Raw genomic sequence first — 18,703 nt, 5'->3', positions numbered from 1 at the left:
AAGTCTTGCCTGAGTAGAAAATATTTGGTTGGACTAACTAGTTTCAAGGCCCAAATGATGGAATTTGGACCTGATTGCTAGGAGCATGACTTTACTTAGGGAGTGGTGCTACATCGTAGATCTTAAAAAATTATCCAATTTCGAAAAAAAAAAAAGATCATCTTAATCGGATGTTGTCTATGTTATAGCTTCTGAAAGTTTGGCATGTGATTCAACTTATGACAAATTTTGCTTCTTGACCCTATCCAGCCTTACCTATGGTAGTAAAAGTGGTCAACATTGAGTTTGGTAATCCTCTTAAATCAATTATTATTGTTTCAAAGGTTAATTTAAGTAGTTAGCTTAGTAATAAAACTATCCACCTATAATTAGAGTGAACTAGATGCAAATATACACACCGCATACTGTGATACAGCAGAGAGCAGCTAAGTTGGACCGATCATTTGATTTGACCAGCATGGAGGGGAGGAGTATTAATTGACACAAGTTTTATCTGGTTTCTATTTTAAAATTAGTCAACATGGGCCATGACCAGACAGATGCATATGTCAATAAACTAGCCCAGTCCCAGTTCAAGTCCTCTTAAACTCTCAGCTATACAAAGTTTCTAAAAGTTGGACACATGGAGGTTATCATAACTTGCAACCGTGATCTTAATGTGAAATTAATTACTTTTGCTCAAACTAGTTAATTTTGGACAGCAAGGTTAGCCGAACCGAGACAAGTTTCTTAATCAGTCAGCCAAAAAGTGCCATCAATGTTTAACATTCATGGTTATCTAAAACAAACACCATGACAATAAAACACAGAGTCTTCAACAACTCCTCCTATGAATGTAATGTTATTTAGAGTTGGCCATGCATGAGGCATACATTCGGGTACAATGTATCATTGACATTGCTTGAGTTGTATATATAGTTGATTCAGTCCATCTTGGTTAAAAAGATTTACAACATGTAAGTCCTTTTCAAGATGGTCTCTTACATTTGTAGTTGCATTATCTAAAACTAATCTTCATGCTAGCCTTAATTAAGCACTGCTTCTCTACGTGATCAATTCACTGTGTCCACTTCCCGCTGCAAAAGACTTAAAGCGGAATCAACCATCATGCAGACAAGCACTGTTTATGGATTGGAAGGGCCCGAGAAAACTTGGGGAGAGGAGTTACAGACGCCTGCAAGGCCACAGGGATTAATAAAGAAGAAGAGAAAAAGTTCCATGCCAGGTTAGGCCACGAGGAAACTTATGAGCTGGTTGGATAAAGTTCACTTAGAATAAATGATGGAGAGAGAAGGAGATAAGACATCCTTGGAATCCAGCTTTAATTGCAGGCATGCGTGACGAGGGCCCCTCACTGTAGCAGCTGAAATCGGCAATGAGAAATGGCCGATCTGGCATTCCAGAAATCTTTGGGTGAGGACTCTCGATCTTGTCTCTTGACAGATGGATTGCTGTGATGGGTGACGTCAAAAGAAAGCATGAATTTTTTGTAACAGTGTCCACTGATTCTTTTCTGCAGTCATATTAACTAGAGCCAGCTTATTAATGATGTTATTATAAACTAGTATTGGGCTTGATTGTAATATTCGGAGGCCCAATGTTTGTCCAAACCTAAGTAATTTTGTTAATGTCGTGAGAAAAGAAAACCAGAGATATAAACTATTGGGAACCAAATTCATCATGGCAATTGGATAATTTCCTTGCCAAGAGGTTGTTGTTTGATGAATAAAAGCATCTTTCGAGAGCCAATTAGCTGGCTGATCTGCGTTGCTGTATAAGTGAGTGATATAGTGCGCACATCAAAAAAATCGAAGTAGGAAATAGGAGTTTATCCAAAATTGGATTTGTATAACATTTATCATCCAAGGACACTAGCAGCTAGTGAGTTGTTGTTTTTTCAAGAAAAAAGACAAAAATATATATAAGGAGGGAGTCCTATTCGGAAGTCTCCCCCGTGTGTGTATCAAGTACTTGGGCTAGTCATGGCTTGAACCTAGGATTTTTACAGAGAAGAAAATCTCACCTATATTTAAATTACTAGGCGGAATCCTTGAGAATATATCACCCAATATTCGAGCCCTAAGATGTCTCTCACCTAAATTATATGCAGCTGGTTAGTGATTATTTGCGAGTCTTCCTCTACCTAAATACGTTGTGCTTTAATATGGAAGTAAGGTTGTAAATGAGTTGTGTTGAACCATGATCCGACCCGACCCACTTAGATCCGACTTAACCCATTTTAGAGGACCCATGGAGCCAGGTTGGGTTTTAAAATTGGACTCGTTCCATTTTCTGGATCGGATCTAGGTTTACTGAATTTAGACCCGACCCGTCCATTTGAAATTTGGGTGATTTTGGATTTGCAATTCTATGATTCGACGTGATCCGAATCTATAAAATTATTTGGGCCCGCGGGGTGCAAACAAGTTCTGAAGCCATAGATGGGCTGATCCGACCCGGATCTGACTCGGACTCGAATTGTTTGGGTTGGGTCCGGGTTATACATGGATCCGTACCTTTCGAATGACCCGTTGAGTCAAAAATTGTAGCGGTGGACTCGACCCGATCCATTTGCACCCCTAGATGGAAGTAGGTGCATCTAATTCCCTCCCATGTAGCTTGTAGTTCCAATGAAATAGAACAATTAGCCTGGAGAGAAATGTCACCAACACCTCTATCTTTTTTGATCTTACAAATGCTCCATCAATGTCGAGCCTAACGCAAGGTCGCTATGGGGGCACACAATTGAAGGGTGAGAGGGCGTCCAAAGACCAATGATGCCTTGATTCTTCAGAAAGACAAGCTAATTTGTGTTTGCTTGAGAGTTGGATTTAGACATGCAAGACCTTAATTACATGAGAAATAAAGATTTGGACTATAAAATTTGATGTTGAAGTTTCTTGAGCAAGAGGGTTTTATTACATGCCCTCAAGGGAATCCAGGTAAACAAAAATAGACTGAAGGAAGCTTTCTGAAAGATTCTTGCATTGGGGTGAGATGTAAAAAAAAAATCCATCAAAATTGAGTAGTCGAGCAATGATATAGCATATGATTAAGAGGCAGGGTTGGCTCAAGCCTTAGGCGAGTGAGGCGGTCGCCTAAGGCCTCCGGTCCAAAGAAGGCGCACTACAGTCTTCACTCTTCATAATGAAAGGCTAAAGCCTGAAACTAGTGCCTAGTAGTTACAGGCTACAGTGAGGTAACTGGCCATGCCTTCAGTTTCAAGACGACAGTCAACAGAACGTGGCTACAACCTACAGCCCCTTTCCGACAGACTACAGCTACAGGGCACAGGCTATGGCCCCTTTTCGACAATGGACAACCTTCGACTTCTCTCCCCCTTCTTTGCCTTTTTTTGTGCTAAAGCTTGAAAATCCTTTAATCCTTCTCTGCCTGGCCCCCTTCTCGGCTTCTCTCCTAGTCTCCCCCCTGGCCCTTCTCCCATTCTTCGCTTCTCGGCTTCTCTCCAGTCTCCCCCATTCTCGGCGTCGATGCGAAGTCGAAGCTCAGGCTACGACCCCCTTCCCGACAGGCCGACAATGACAACCTCCAGGCTCCGGTCTCCGGGCTCTAGGTCTCCGACTTCTCTCCCCCCATTCTCTGCCTTTTTTTTTGCTGAAGCCTAAAGCTTGAAAATCAGAAAATTCTTCTCTCCCTCCCTTCCCAAGTCGAAGCTCAGTTTTCCTCCTCCCAGTTCTCTGCCTTTTCAGTTTTCACTGAGTTCTCTCCCAGTCCCAGTCTCCCCCCTTCTCCGCTTCTCTTCCCCCTTGGCCCCTTCGGCCCATCTCCGCTTCATAAAAAGAGGAGCAGAGCTTCGAGTTTGTGCCTGGTCACAGGTGGAGAACATTGTTGTGATCGGTTACAGGCTCACAACCATTGCGGTGGGATCAAGAGGCTAATGTTCGTGAAGGATGATTGGACCACCAGCACGTAAGGACCACCTCCTTTCTTCCAAAATAAATCAATCATTTTAATTTTTTAATTAAAATAAATATAGTACCAGGGACTAGAAGGTACGTCCATATGATTATTCATTATTTAATCATGGACCGTGGTGGTGGTGCTGATGGGCAATTAGGCATCATGAGCTCAGGAACTTGATGACTCATGAATGATAAGCTTGGAGTTTTGAGGCTTTGAGCTCATGGTAGGCTGTAGGCATCAGCTATTAGCCTTGTTGTTTTCTTCGGCTAGAGCATCACCGAAGGCCACTGTTGAACTTTTTAGGATTGAAGAGAACAAGATAATATAGCTGATAAATTGATGCCAAAAGTTTTTCTTCATATTTTTAGTTCAGCTTCGTGTTCAGGTCTAATCGTTAAATTGTTATTAAACAAAGAAACAAAAAAAAGGGAGAATGAATGAAGGAAAGAAAAGAAACAATGTGGTTAATGTGCGAGAAACTATTTTGCTTTTTTGAACACGGTGAGACTGTGAGAGACGGACGTCAGATTGTTCATTTGTTGGCTACAACAAAGTTCATCAAAATTATCTCTGATTACTGCTTACCATAATAATTATAATAGCCATGGCTACTAGCTTGTTCATTTTCTAGTTTTCTTTTTTGTTTTAATTTTCTGCAAAAATAGTGATTTCTTGATTACCAATTTCTTCATCAAAAAAAATATTTTTAACTAATGGAATATATATATATTTTTGTTCTTTTTCTAATCTTTGAAGTTTGAATCCGAGATTGTTTTGGTTCTCAGGATTTCAGTTATTCAGGTGTGTTCTTGTTGCGACTTCAGCCTCTTCTCCAACTCCACCCATCAGTCTCTGGTACTACTTCTCACCGTCGAGTTTGATCCTGCTTGTCGGGACTTGAGTTCATTTCTCTTAACTTAATTACTTTGTTTGATAATATTATTTTTCTAATCTTTGAAGTTTTATAATTTTTAACTCTTTTATATTTTGATTTATTTATGGTGATTGTTTTAATTGCTTTGTTTGATACTATTATTTTTATATTCAAATGTCTAATAGAAAATATGAATGTGGGTATGAAAAACTCAAAAAAAAAAAGAAAAATTATTCAATCTCAAAAGGAAGCTCTAAATAGATTGGTTGTTATAAACAAACAAAACACTACATTAAGTTCAACTCAGAAATTGACAATATAAAAAGCACCCAAAATAGAGTTAAAAGATGATAGGAAAAGAACGAAACAAAATGAGATTGATGACCAGATTCATAACAGCACTCAAATATCTACTGAAACAATCTCTAGTGAAGAACACAATGAGAAAATAGATGGAGATAGGATAAACAAGGATAGAGTAGAGCTTAGTGAAACTAGTTATATTTCTACAAATATATATGATCCTAATCAATGAAAATAGGTTGATACAAAGTTGAGAGATCTAATAGTGGAAAGAGGTCTAATTAAAGATTATTATCTTCATTTTTCTAGGGATGAAAATAATAGACACTTTTCTACAATACATTACATTTGTAAGTTACTTAAAGGTAAAAACATGATAGAAAATGGTTAGTGTATTCGAAGAATTTGGATAGGGTATATTATTTTAGTTGTAAATTATTTGATTTAAAGCCTAGCATGAGACACTTAGTGAATAAAGGAACTAAGGATTGAAAAAATCTAGGTATTAAACTCAAAAGTCATGAAACAACTAATGAACATATTACTAGCATGAGTAAGTGGATTGATTTAGAAGTGAGATTGTTGAAGAACAAGATAATTGACAAAAGTCTCCAAGAACAAATAAGCCAAGAGAAGAATCATTGGAAAAAAGTATTATTAAGAATTATTGCTGTCGTGAAAAAACTTGCAAAAAATAATTTAGCATTTCGAAGAAAGAATAAACGATCTACCAAAGCAATAACAAAAATTTTTGAAATCTTATTGAAATGATTGTAGAATTTGATCCAATAATGTAAGAACATATTCAACACATTCAACATGGTGAAATCACAATCATTATTTAGGTTATAATATTCAAAATGAATTGATTCAAATGTTAGCATCTAAAATTAAAATTATAATAATTAAAAAAAATTAAAGAAGTAAAATACTTTTCTGTAATACTTGATTGTACTCTTGATACAAGTCATCAAGAACAAATGATCCTAGTTTAAAAATGTGTAGATACTTCAACAAGTCTAGTAAAAGTAGAAGAATATTTTTTAAAATTTTTAGAAGTAGATGATACATCTGAGAAAAGCCTTGTTAGTGAACTTATAAATATAATAAAAAATATAAACTTGAGAACAAGGGTATGACAACGGGTTTAATATGAAAAAAAAACATCAAGGTGTATAAAGAAGATTATTGGATATAAATTCTAGAGCGTTTTATACACCATGTGGATGTCATAACTTGAATTTAGTATTATATGGTACTGCTAACTCATATCCTAAGGCTATATCTCTTTTTGGAGTGACACAATAAATTTATTTCTTATTTTCTTATTCTACAAAACGATGACAAATTTTACAAGATAATGTATCTACATTGACTCTTAAACCCTTATCACAGATACGTTGGAAAAGTCATATTGAAAGTGTCAAAGCAATAAAAAACTAAGCTCCTAAAATAAGAGATGACTTAATTCAATTAGCGAAAACTAGTGAAGATCATAAAACAAAGAGTAAAGCCATATGCTTATCTACATATGAGATTGAGAATTTTGAATTCTTATTGGGCATGAATATTTGGTTTGATATATTATTTGCTGTTAACTCAGTTAGTAAAAACTTACAATCTGAAGACATGCATATTGATGTTGTTATAGATCAATTAAAAAGTCTTGTTTCTTATTTAAAAAGTTATAGGAAAAATGAATTTATGACTGCTTTGATTTCATCTAAAAAATTGCAAATAAAATGAAAATAGAATCTACATTTTGTAAAAAACGTGTGATCCGTAGAAAAATGTAATTTTATAAAAATAATGATGATGAGACAACAAGATCAGCTAACAAATCTTTTAGAATTGATTATTTTTTATTATATAGTAGATCAAGCTATTTCTTTAATTCAAAATAGGTTTGAACAATTCATCATATATGAAGATATTTTTGGTTTTTTGTTTAATTTTAGAAAGTTAAAATCTTTGAATGAAGAGAATTTGAAAAAGTGTTGTTTTAATCTTGAAAACTTTTTAAAGCATGGTGAATATTCTGATATTGATGGTCTTGATCTATTTTTAGAGTTAAAAGTTTTAAAAGAAGTTTTACAAGTAGAAACTAGTACCCCTATTGATATTTTAAGTTTTATAAAAAAACAGATTTTTTTTCAAATACATGCATTATTTATAAATTGTTAGCAATACTTGTAACAGTTGTTTCTGCTGAAAAAAGTTTTTTCAAAATTAAAGTCGATAAAATCTTATTTGCGGTTAACGATGTCACAAGAAAGATTAAATGAATTAGCTATATTATCGATTTAAAATAGTATTTTAATGAATTTTGAGTACAAAAGTTTGATTAGCAATTTTACATCTCAAAAAGCTAGACGAATTATTTTTAATTAAAATTTTAAAGTATTTTGCACTTATTAAAATTTTTCATCATTTTTTTTTAAAAAAAAGGGCCTCCCAAGTGCCTTAGGCCCCCAAATGCATCGGACCGCCCCTGTTAAGAGGTTAAATATAGGAGTTGCATCAAGTGCACGTAGATGTGGATGGATACTTGACAATTCAAATAGTAAATATTACTCCAATAAACATATTTTAATTTTATATTTTATATTTTTATTCAATCTACTCTAACCCAATTAACATGATTTAACCCAATCTAATCCCCATACAATCCAAATTTAGTTTTAACCATCAACTAATGAGGGTCCAAAACCACATTAAATTGGAGTAGAATTGATATATAAGGAGATTGGATTGGATTGGAGTAAACCCTAGATCTGACCCAACCCGCCCTAGTTTCAGTCCTCGTAGGCTTCTGATTTCCCCGCCGTGGGCCAAGCCAAGAGCCAAACCTCTTCCCTGATCGCCGTCTTCCAAACACCTCTCTCTCTCTCTTTCTCTCTCTGGTTGTGCGTGACTCGGCGGAGGGAGACGTCCGGCGAGCGACCGCGGAGGAGAGAAAAGAACGGAGGATGACGGTGTTCCACTTCTTCAACTGCGCCATGCTCACCTTCGGCCCTCACGCCGTCTACTACTCCGCCACTCCTCTGTAAGCCGAGCCCCCCGCGCCTCAAATTAACCCTTCTTAAATTTATCTCCAAATCCGCCATCCCCTAACCCTCCTTAAATTCTCCAACAAACCCCTCCCAATTTCGGTTTCTATCTTTTTGCTCCGAATTCGTCCATCAACGATTGGAATCGATATCGTTAGATCTCGATTCGACGTCCAAAAAAACAAAATCCTAGTTCTTTAGATTTGTGATCGTGCTAATGTATTTAGGAACTAGTTGCGATCAGAGAGATGATGCTAAGTGGATGTCATCATGGTATTTTTGGGAAGTGATGATAAAATTAGATTGCATGCTTAAGTTATTGCTATCATTGTGCAGTTGAAATTTGATATCAGTTCTGCTGATTTTGAATTTGGTTTACATGAATTTGGTCGGCTCATGTCGGCGTCTATCATGGTTTTACGGCAGTGGTTAAGATTGTGCATATATTTGTTTTGGGCAATTTGATTATACGCGCTACCCATCTGTTGTGGGATTTGATGCCCGCCTCCCTGACGGTGAAATTGGGCTTGAAGTAATGAAAGAGAGAAATCACTGCCTCATTGCTCCTCCAGTTGGCTGAAGTGGCAGATAAATGTTAAGAGAGGATGTACAATTAGAGATATTGGGGCTGTTGGGTGAAAGCGGTAGAACAAAGGATTGTTAGTTATTGAAGCATAGTTGTTTGGGCATATTGGGGTGTTTGAGAAAATACGGGGCATTAGGTTTGATAAGGTGAGCGCATGATGATATTTATTTTAAAATGTTTGATTTCTGAAAAGTTGGATCTGAATTCCATGGTTTGTTCGTTGACGCTCTTATCCAAAGGGTTTTATTGACAAGAGAATGTAAGTAGATTTGGGTATGAAAGAAAATGAAAAAGGGAGGGTGTTTTTTTTTTTCCCTTTTATTTTTGGGAATGGGGAATGAGGTGTTATCGGTTCTGTGATTAAAAAGCAGTTCTTACTTTTGACATTTAATTTTTTGTAGGTAGTTTTTTTTTTTCCCCTTTATATTTGAACTTTCCAATAAGATTTCCATGGCTATGCAGTCAAAAATGATGAAGTTATCATAAAAATGGAAAAAGTTGAAGTGAATTCCTAAGACACACATACAAACACACAAAAAAGAAAAAAAAGGAGGTTTAGTACTAGCAAAGGGGGCAACATATTAAAATTGTAAGGCAATAAATAGCTTCCTGAAACCCATGACATGGATATGCAAGGGTTGAAGTACCATTATTAGTAACATACAGATACAATACGGACCAAGACTTGAGCATTTGTCAGGTCAGGCTGGGCATGAGTCTGATATTCATGAAATTTTTTCAGGCCTGAGCCCGGCTCAGCTTCGAGTTTGAAATCCAAAGCTTGAACCCAACCCAATACAAACCTTAAAGGCATGGGTCTGACCCGATTGCTTGAACCGACCAAGCTTATGAGTTTGTGTCTTTGTAAGAGAGAGGTGGCTTTGAGGGGTTGAATCGTGGGGCTTCATAGGAGTAGAGGGAGAGAGAAAGGAAGAGAGGCAGAGGTGGAGAGAGAGAGGGGCGTTCGGCTTGGGTAGGAGGTAGAGAGAGGGGGAGATAGGAGTGGCGGTTGGCTAGGTGGGATGCGTCATGAGATAGTGAGAAAGAGAGAGAGAGAGAGAGAGTAGGGGTAGGGGCAAAGGAGAGAGGTGCAGTAAGCACGTGCAGGAGAGAGGGGAGGGGTAGGTTTGGGAGAATTGGAGAAGAATGGCGATTAAGAAGGGGCACACTTATTAGATTAGGATTTTGTTTTACTTTCTCTTTTCTCTTTTTATTTTTTAATATATATTGATATAATGTATAAATATATTAAGGATGGGGCTGGGTTAAAAGTAGCAAGTTCGACCTCCTCCAATTTAGTTGGGCTTGAAAATTTGGGGTCCAGCTTGGCCCGATAGGCTAAAAACCTAGGCTTGATCTCAGCAAAAATGGAGTCAGGTTGGGCCAGTTCGATTTGCACAGTTCTAATGGACCGATACGGTATAATATATCGTATCTACAGACAGTATGCCTCTTGGTTCTGGCATAGTAAAGATGAGGCAATGTATTATGTGTTCATACATACTATTACTGGGAGCTTACCAAGAAAGTACAGTATAGTGGATAGGCACTGGTGCTTAAGTCCTTGAAATAGTTGGCTTTTGGTCACTCAATCTTGTCAGAAACATTAAAAGTGGACTGAAGTGTTGGATTGGATAAGTCATGGCTAGGTTGGTACTAACTAATCTTAGTTATTTTTGATGGTTCCATACCTATAGATTCTTAGTAATTTTCAAGTCATAATTTATAACTATAATGGTATACTTGCATATATATATATATATATATATATATATATGTATTGTGTGTGTGTGTGTGTGTGTTTATCCAACAATGGGGATTATATATTTGCTAAGATACATGATAATCATGCAGATATGCATGATGGCATAGTTGAAGCTCATCATAGAAATCTCAAGCTCATAATGAAGCAGCTTATGCATTTCTTTGGTAATATGAAAGTGTGAGCCTTACAGATACATATCGAATTACTTTTTGGCAACGGTCATGTTTTTTATCAACAGAACTTGTGCTAATTAATTTTTGTGATTTCTGGTTTTTTCTTCTGTTTTTCCTTATTTTGATGCGATATTAGATAATTGTGCACATCAAAACCTAATGTATCCGGGTAGTTTCTTCATTAGTTTAGGTTTTTCCATTGTCAAAATTTCAGAACGTAATGCATACCGGTTTATATTTCCAGTGTTTTGTCTTAATGCAGATCAGAGTACGATACTATTGGAACTTCTGCCAAAGCTGCTGCTGTTTATCTTGGAACAGCATTAGTGAAGGTTTGTAATCTATTGGCTTTTAATATCCTTCTAAATAGACGAATGGAGGAAACATATATATATATATATATATATATATATATATATATATATATATATATATATATATATATATATATATATATATATATATATATATATATCCCAGGATACCTATATACATAGTGATGTAAGGATGTTATTTCTGATAAGTTGCATAATAGTTCCAAACATGTTCAGATTTATTCAGAATATGTATTTGTCATGACTACCAACATTTTGCAGCACCATAGTTGGAGATAAATCAAATTTTAGAGTTTTGATTTGACTCGATTGGTGAAGAACCATTGGATTTGCAAGATTTATTGATATCAGCCTAGTATTAATTTGTCAAAGAGTCAGATTCAGGTTTTGTTTGATGATGTGCAAAGGACCTCTTCTCAAAGCGCAAGGAAGCTGTTAAAATCTATGTTATTGTATAATTTTCCAATCTTATCATGTTCTATCTATTGTCTATATTTTAACTTCGATATATAGAATTATTAGTTAGCTTAGGTGTTTATATATTCATGTTTATAATCTCATCTTTTTTTTTCCTCTGATGTTGATGTAGTGAAATTATCTTGTTTTGGCTTTTGTTGGCTCCACAGATTTTCTGGCCATTCAAGAACTAATGTGTTGGCTAAAGAATTTGTTTTTTTGGTCCAGTAGGATGTTTATTGTTATTTCTAATATCGTTTACTCCATCCTTGCAGCTTGTTTGCCTTGCAACCTTTCTAAAAGAATCTGAGAATGACAATTTTGATCCATATCAGGTAATTTGGCCATGTTCAAGAAAATGTCCTCATTTGGTTCATGGTGCTTGACTTTCGATAAGAATTTTTTTTGCAAAAATCCTGAAACATATATTGTTTCATTTTCCAGGAACTTCTGAAAGTACTGATCAATTTTATAGATGTTGCTGGACTTTATTTTGCATTGACACAGTTGACTCACAGAAACATCTCTCAAAATCATAAATTTCAGGCTGTTGGACTAGGCGAGTTGGACATCCCTGCAATCATTTAATTTTGCTTTCTCATAATCATAAACACCAAGCTGTTATTTTCAATGTCTATTTTTTCATGAATATTTTTTTTTTGTTATTGTACCTGCCATGTTTGCTTAGATCTAATGAACTTGCAAGACTAAAACCGTTCTTAATTGCATTGTGATTAATATTTTGTAGCTATATTCATTTATGTGCTTGTATTTCAGTTGGTAAACAAGCCGATGAGCTTGTATTTTTAAGTTGGTAAACACCTTTACTAATGATACTGCTTCTGGCTATTTGCAGGTTGGGCTTTTGCGGATTCTGTTTTGCACCGATTGGCACCTCTTTGGGTTGGAGCTAGAGGATTGGAATTTACATGGGAATACATATTTCAAGGCTTTGAAGCAAATGCTAATTTGGTGTGTTCTCCTATTCTTTCTCAACTTCTTAAATTTTGTATGTAATCAATCAGCACACAACTTATGACCGCAATGTTTGCTTTGTTGGTCTGCAATAGCGTATTGACAAAAAAATTCTGGTAGCTAATTGGTTGGATAAGACTGCTTACCGTATAAATTACTGCCATATAAGAAAAAAGTTGAATATATATAAAGGGGATTTAATTTTTGAACCAACTTTATTGCTTAGCATATTCAATGATCATTTTTGTTTAATCTGCAATCTATTAAACAGGCATATCAGTCTGTATATTTGAGAATATTATGTTATTGGTTCCTTTTATTGAGTCTCTTTAACTGATAAACTATTATTTTGTCTGATTTCAGGTATTAAATTTGTCCCTTGCTGCACTAGGATCCTTGATGTGGCTAAGGAAGAACAAACCCAGGACTTTGATTCCAATCATTTATGCATGTGCTGGGGTTCTTGCAACAATGCCATCTATCACTAGGTTTTTTATCTCTCCTTGTGTTCATACTTGTTGAAGGCATGATCATAGTATGGGAATGAAGCAACATAGATCAAATTATTATGTGAATATAACTAGATGTTTGCAATTTGCTTTACCATGGGCTATAGCATGTTTGCTTTCTTTAATTATTTGATGTCCTAAAAATATGTAATGGTACTCCAAAATTTTCATTCAGTATTTCTACTTTGCACTTTGTAGTAGGGCTAGAAATGGGATCGGGTTTGCTCATTGCTCATTTGGCCGGGCATCTTTAGGTTAGGCTTTGGACCTGGCCTGCTAATCTTCTTGTCAGGCTTGGGCTTAAAGCCCGATTCAATTTTTGGCTAGATTTGGGTGTAGGACAGCCCAGTTTTGGGCTTAAGGTTGGTTCGGCCTGAAAACTAGACCTGGTTAGAGGTCTGGACTACTTAACTCTAAACCCATAACTAGGCTGCTCAAAAACTAAGCAGCCTACCTGACCCACCTAAGCCCGACGCGTTTTGGAGGGGCCTGGGCCTGGTTTTTCAACTTGGTGGGCCAGACCGGCCTAGAAATAACTTGCTTCGACCCGACCAAACTCGTTATTTAAATTAATCAATATATAATATATATATATATATGTATATATATGATATTCCTTAAATATCCTAAGAGTTTTACAAAATTCCATCCCTAACCTACAATCCTTAAATCCCAAATCCCATCACCTTCTTGCTTCTCTGCGCCTCCTTGGTGCATTGCCCGCTCCCCGTCTTGCCGCCGCCGCGTCGTCCGCTTCTCCTCTTGTAGCCGTTATGTCGTCCGCTTCTTCTCTTGCAGCCGCTGCATGGCCCACTCTCCCTCTCGCCGTGTTGCGTCATCCCCTAATCGTCTCACCGACGTCATGTCATTCCCTCGCCCTCTTTCCACCGTCACAATTTGAAAAGCCTAAGGCCCGATCCAATGTCCCTTGGGAAGTAAGCCCAGGCCGGGTTGGGCTCGGGCCTCACTAATTTTGGTTATGTGTGGGGCTGAGCCCGGCCTGAACCTGGCTGGGCTCACTTGGTAAGCAGGTTTACCCATAACCCTAACCCAATAAAACCTGCCAACACCCACTGACACTATGATTAATCCCCTAAGACAAATTAACCCCCTAACGCTATGTTTAACTCATCCTCTCTATAATTAACTCTTAACCCATAACCGAGGGCTTAACTCTTCGCTTGCATACCCTAATCTCCCCTAAACCCTAAGCTCATAACCTGGTTGGCCAGCCATTCCATGTGGCAGAGGGTGGATGGTGCGGTGGCAGCAGAAGGCGCAGTCGGAGTAAGTGTCACCCCTCTCTTTGTCTACTTCTTCGCTATCTTTAACGACCCATTCCACCTTGTCCTCGAACTCTCCTTGATGCTGGCCTTTGCCCTAGACCTCCTCTCCACCATGACCTCGACCTCTCCCCCACTGATGTGTCCCATCCTCTCTCATCTACCTCCAAAGCCATTGCCAACCTCCTCCGAGTTCCGCTACTCTACTTGCCCCTCTCCCTCTACATCGCCCTCGTTCACCCCGCCCGTGTTGGTTGCCCCACCCAAGCTCGTCACCGCGATTCCCTCTCCTACAGCCTCAACTTCCATTGCGACTGCCTTTCCACCGCTGCCCTTGTCAACATCCTCAGAAACAATCAAAGCTTATTTAGGTTATGGCCATCTGTGCTCTGGGTTAGGCTCAGTTTGGATCCTGGAAAAAATTTTCGGGCTTAGGCCCGGACAAAACTCGAAATTTTTATCGGTCATGCTCAAACAAGAGGGAAGCCCGAACTAGTGTGGTCTAGTTCGCGGCTTATCTATAGAATGCGAGGAATATTATTCTTGACAATATATGACTAATGAAATTTATTCGTCAGTGTGCTTAGTTCATCAGGTTCTTATGTACCACTAACATCCATTATGTGGAAGTTGCACTTCTTGCCACTGTTTACCTTAGAAGCTAAAAATCATGGACTCCATTGTACTCTCAGCTTATCGTTCGCAAGAAACGATGAGGTGGATCACCTTGTCTTTGTCTTTGGACCCTTGAGCTTGGACAGTGATAGCTAGAAACTTGCCTGCCTCAGTTAATCTTGCTGAAGGTTAAGCTTGTAGTTTGTAATTTTGGTTTGATTACCTTTGTTTTGCACTTTGGGTTGATTGCAGTCCTAGGTTTTTGGCTTAAAGCATTTTGCATTGAATATGCCATCCACAATGCAAAACCAAGTGTAATTCTTTTTCCAAGCAAGTATAATTTGGATCTTTTAATTTATATTAAATGATATTTTTATATATAGGTGTAAAAGGGATAAAACTAGAAGAATAGTCATCAGGTTGACTGCAAGTTGTAAACCACTTCTAGAGTATGAAAATAATCTTATTTCCATTTTTGTCAACTAACTTAGGATAGAAGGTGAAGACATGAAGTAAGATGAGTGGAAGTTGCGAGAAAGTGTAGAAAAGCTTGCAATAACACCATAGGTAGCCCCTAATAGGAATTATAGGTGAACATGGGTTATAAAGTTGTTTTAAAAAGTTTGGACAAAACTCAATGGTTAAGTTTATGTAAAAAAAAAAAGAAGGGAAATATAGGAATATTGACCTATCTATGTCAACCATTGTGGATAATCCATGTTAGTATGCTGGGATATACATGTTAATTTTAAAACCTTTTAACCTCCTAAAGATGGCCGTCACAATTTCTGGGTTGAATGAAGTGTGGTGTATAAGGATAATTTTTAGACACAAATTTATGAATGTACGTATGTATTTGTGTGTGTTTGTTTGTTTGTTTGCAGGCTTATTTCTTTCCCTATTAGAAGAATCAAATCCAATAAGGTATAGGGACTGAGACAGATGCAGTCAAATTTTGAACATCATCAAATTTAGGCACTAAAAGCTCTTGAAATCATAGTGTCTTAAATCCAAAGATATTTGCCTGTAAAGGAGTAGGTAATGCAGGCACAGTCCAAGTTCCGGACACTGAAGAATATGGCAAAGATGAGAATGCAAAGGTGGGCATGTGGAAGATAAATGCATACATATGAGTAGCTTAGAGGAAGCTTAGGACTTTGTGGTTGAAAGTTTTGAAACACTAGGACATATGATTGAGATAAGATGGCCAGACGTAACAATATAAGATGAACTTGCTATTAGAATTGTATGATGGGGTCTAGGAAAATCTTGGAACGTGTGAGAGTGGATTTGACAGTTCAACAAATGCGTGATGTTATGAAGCTAACCCCAAATTGAATGGACCAGGCATATTGGTTATGGTTCTTGGGATTATTAATGTGATTCAAAATATGCCCGTACAACTTGAATAACGACTGTTTTGCATTGGTGTGTATTCTTTAATAATATTATTTTGTAGTGCAATCATTTTGTTTTGAGCCATCTAAGAGCTCATATGTTTAATCCAGATCTAGTTGACTCCTTGTGATATGTAAGCATTTGGTGGATTAACTGGCATGATCTACATTTTCTGAAATTTTGCTAGTGGATTGGGTGCTTGACTAGATTGGTTGTAATTATATGCTGAGAATGTATTTGCAATCTGCATCTCTACTGTCAAGAGTTTCTGTACCCTAGTCTGATTCATTTAAATGTTTCTGTAACTACAATTTCAAGTATACATGTTCATAATCAGTTGAAGTTTACTATCAACAGGGGTGATGCCAAGCATTTATTTATTACAATACTATGGCGAGCAAAGACTTATATTGGAATTTTTGTGGGCCCAGCCGGTGCCCCTCATTTAGTTAATCCTTTAGCTATTGGTAGTGATTTTCGATCACATCTCCTGGTTGGACTCTTTAAAAATCTTCCTCACAGATTCAAATGTGTGATTCCAGACAACATATTTTCTGTCAAATTTTCTTTCACTGTGATATCATAGATCTGGATTAACTTTTAATCGAGTGATTATTTTGATTACAAGCCACTCAAAGCTTTTACCTCATCATGTATTTATCCGCCGCATAATGTTTATACTTGCTTATGAGATGCTTTCTTTGCAATTGACCCTTGGCACTTAGAAGGATAGAGCATGGTGTCATTAAATTCGGGCAACTAGTTAGTTGCATAATTTTGGGTTAAAAAAAAAAGGAATGCTTTGTCTTAATGATAAGGCGAGTATTTTTGTTGTTTGTTTCATTCTGCATCATGATTTGCACTGATGGACATTCAACAGTGCGTCTTGATTTTGTTGAGGCCACATACTACTTTATATGTGTTAATTATTGTGTTGGAATTTTCTGGTTGAGTATGCAAAGCTCTTACGATTGTGCCTGACTTCATAGGCATTATGATTTCTGTCCATTTCAGTTGGCATACATGCTTGTGAATATATTGAAAAGTCTATGGATCTTGCAGCTATTTGAGAAGAGCTTTGGGATGGCAGCCTGCAAAGGTGGTGAGCTTTGAATTGTTCTCCTCGTTGATGATGGCTTTCATCAGTTGGCAGCTTTTTTCTGCTTGTCAAAGATCAGCCTAACTACTGGAGATTGCCCCCAGTTAGTTATTTGGTCAGGGAGAGGTTATCCACTACCTTTGATTCTGTTTACCCAAAAAAACAAAGCACAGATGTAAGAAAATTCGCTCGACATGCTTGCAGTATTTTGGCCTGCTTTCCGATTTCGGCATGTCATTTTGATGTTGATGTAATTCTCTGCTTAAGCTGGATGCAGTATGGAGCAATCTCGGCCTCTTGTACTCATGGAGACATTGTAGTGTAATTCAAGAGCTGCTTTTGCTTATATGTTTTTAGCTATGCTGACTGAGTTGAGTAAAATTGTTCAGGTATTAAAACAGCATTGTAATTGATTGCCTGCTAGTTATAAAGGTTCATTTGACTACGTGGTTTTATGCAAAGTCTGCCTGCCATTTTCCCCCCATTTCTCAGTTCCCTTCCTTTATGGTCTGTTCATTTATTATAACATCTGTTGGCCATGTTAAGTCTGAGCACTGCAAAAATTGGCTATGTTGATGGCGTTGCGCCATATTTTGACAAAAAGGCATGATTTTGAAATCTTGTTTTCATGGTCCCTTGCTGTGAAATTCTTTTGTCGACATTAGATCCGCATCTTGAATCATATCCTCGACTAATCTAAGTTGGTTTCAAAAAAAAAAAGAGGGAGTGTTGGCTATAATCCTCCATCAATTAATGCAGTTAAGATTTGTTGAATGCTTTTGTTTTTTCAGAAGGCAAAGATATCTTATAGGACTTGTTTGGTTTGTGGGAAAAGAAAAAGAAAAAAGTGTGGCTAACAAAAAAATAAAAAAATATTTTTTATTTGGTTAGGGTTTTTAAAGAAGAAATGAAAAAGTAGTATTTTTATGAAAATAAAATTTTTATATTTTATAAAAAAGAAAAATTTATGAAAAATTTTAAAAAGTTACATTTCCACGGTTTGTAAATTAGGGTTTCTCTTTTTTTAAAAAAAATATTCTTAAGTCATCAAAATCTATGGATAAAGTTTTTTCTTTATTAAGAGTATAATAGGTATTTCATATATTTTTTTTCTTCAATATAGTAGATGCTTAACCAAATATAATTTACTCTAAAATTTGTTACTTTTTCATGATCAATTAAATATATTAAGATCATTTTCTTAGGTATCACATCTTCGAAAATTATTTTTTCAAAAAAAATATTCTAATAAGAAAAAATTCTTTTTGCGAACCAAACAAGTTTATAGTATAGTAAGGTCTCCTATTAGAATGAAGTTTGTAACTCAATATTACACTTTAGTTGGAGAGAGTTGGAAA

General features: G+C 36.7%; 1 protein-coding gene across 1 annotated transcript; it reads left to right on the top strand.

Moving 5' to 3' along the window:
* The first annotated feature begins 7,887 nt into the window (after positions 1-7,887).
* LOC103709163 (uncharacterized) lies at positions 7,888-17,790 on the top strand. Its single transcript, XM_039114345.2, has 7 exons — positions 7,888-8,147; positions 10,938-11,007; positions 11,742-11,801; positions 11,911-12,025; positions 12,323-12,438; positions 12,805-12,929; positions 17,309-17,790. Exons 1-7 carry the CDS (start codon positions 8,071-8,073, stop codon positions 17,427-17,429), a joined length of 684 nt encoding a protein of 227 aa, XP_038970273.1. The 5' UTR covers positions 7,888-8,070; the 3' UTR covers positions 17,430-17,790.
* The last annotated feature ends 913 nt before the right edge of the window (positions 17,791-18,703 follow it).

Source organism: Phoenix dactylifera, chromosome 1 (genome assembly GCF_051530095.1).
Source record: "Phoenix dactylifera cultivar Ajwa chromosome 1, Ajwa_hap1_PhDact_Kaust_v1.1, whole genome shotgun sequence".
In the NCBI taxonomy this organism is placed as follows: Eukaryota; Viridiplantae; Streptophyta; class Magnoliopsida; order Arecales; family Arecaceae; genus Phoenix; species Phoenix dactylifera.
This window is presented reverse-complemented; position numbering and strand designations above follow the sequence as displayed.

Coding starts and splice junctions, on each gene's coding strand:
- LOC103709163 (XM_039114345.2), top strand. CDS start 8,071: ATGACGGTGTTCCACTTCTTCAACTGCGCCATGCTCACCTTCGGCCCT. Junction 8,148..10,937: donor TACTACTCCGCCACTCCTCT/GTAAGCCGAGCC, acceptor GTCTTAATGCAG/ATCAGAGTACGATACTATTG. Junction 12,439..12,804: donor TTGAAGCAAATGCTAATTTG/GTGTGTTCTCCT, acceptor GTCTGATTTCAG/GTATTAAATTTGTCCCTTGC.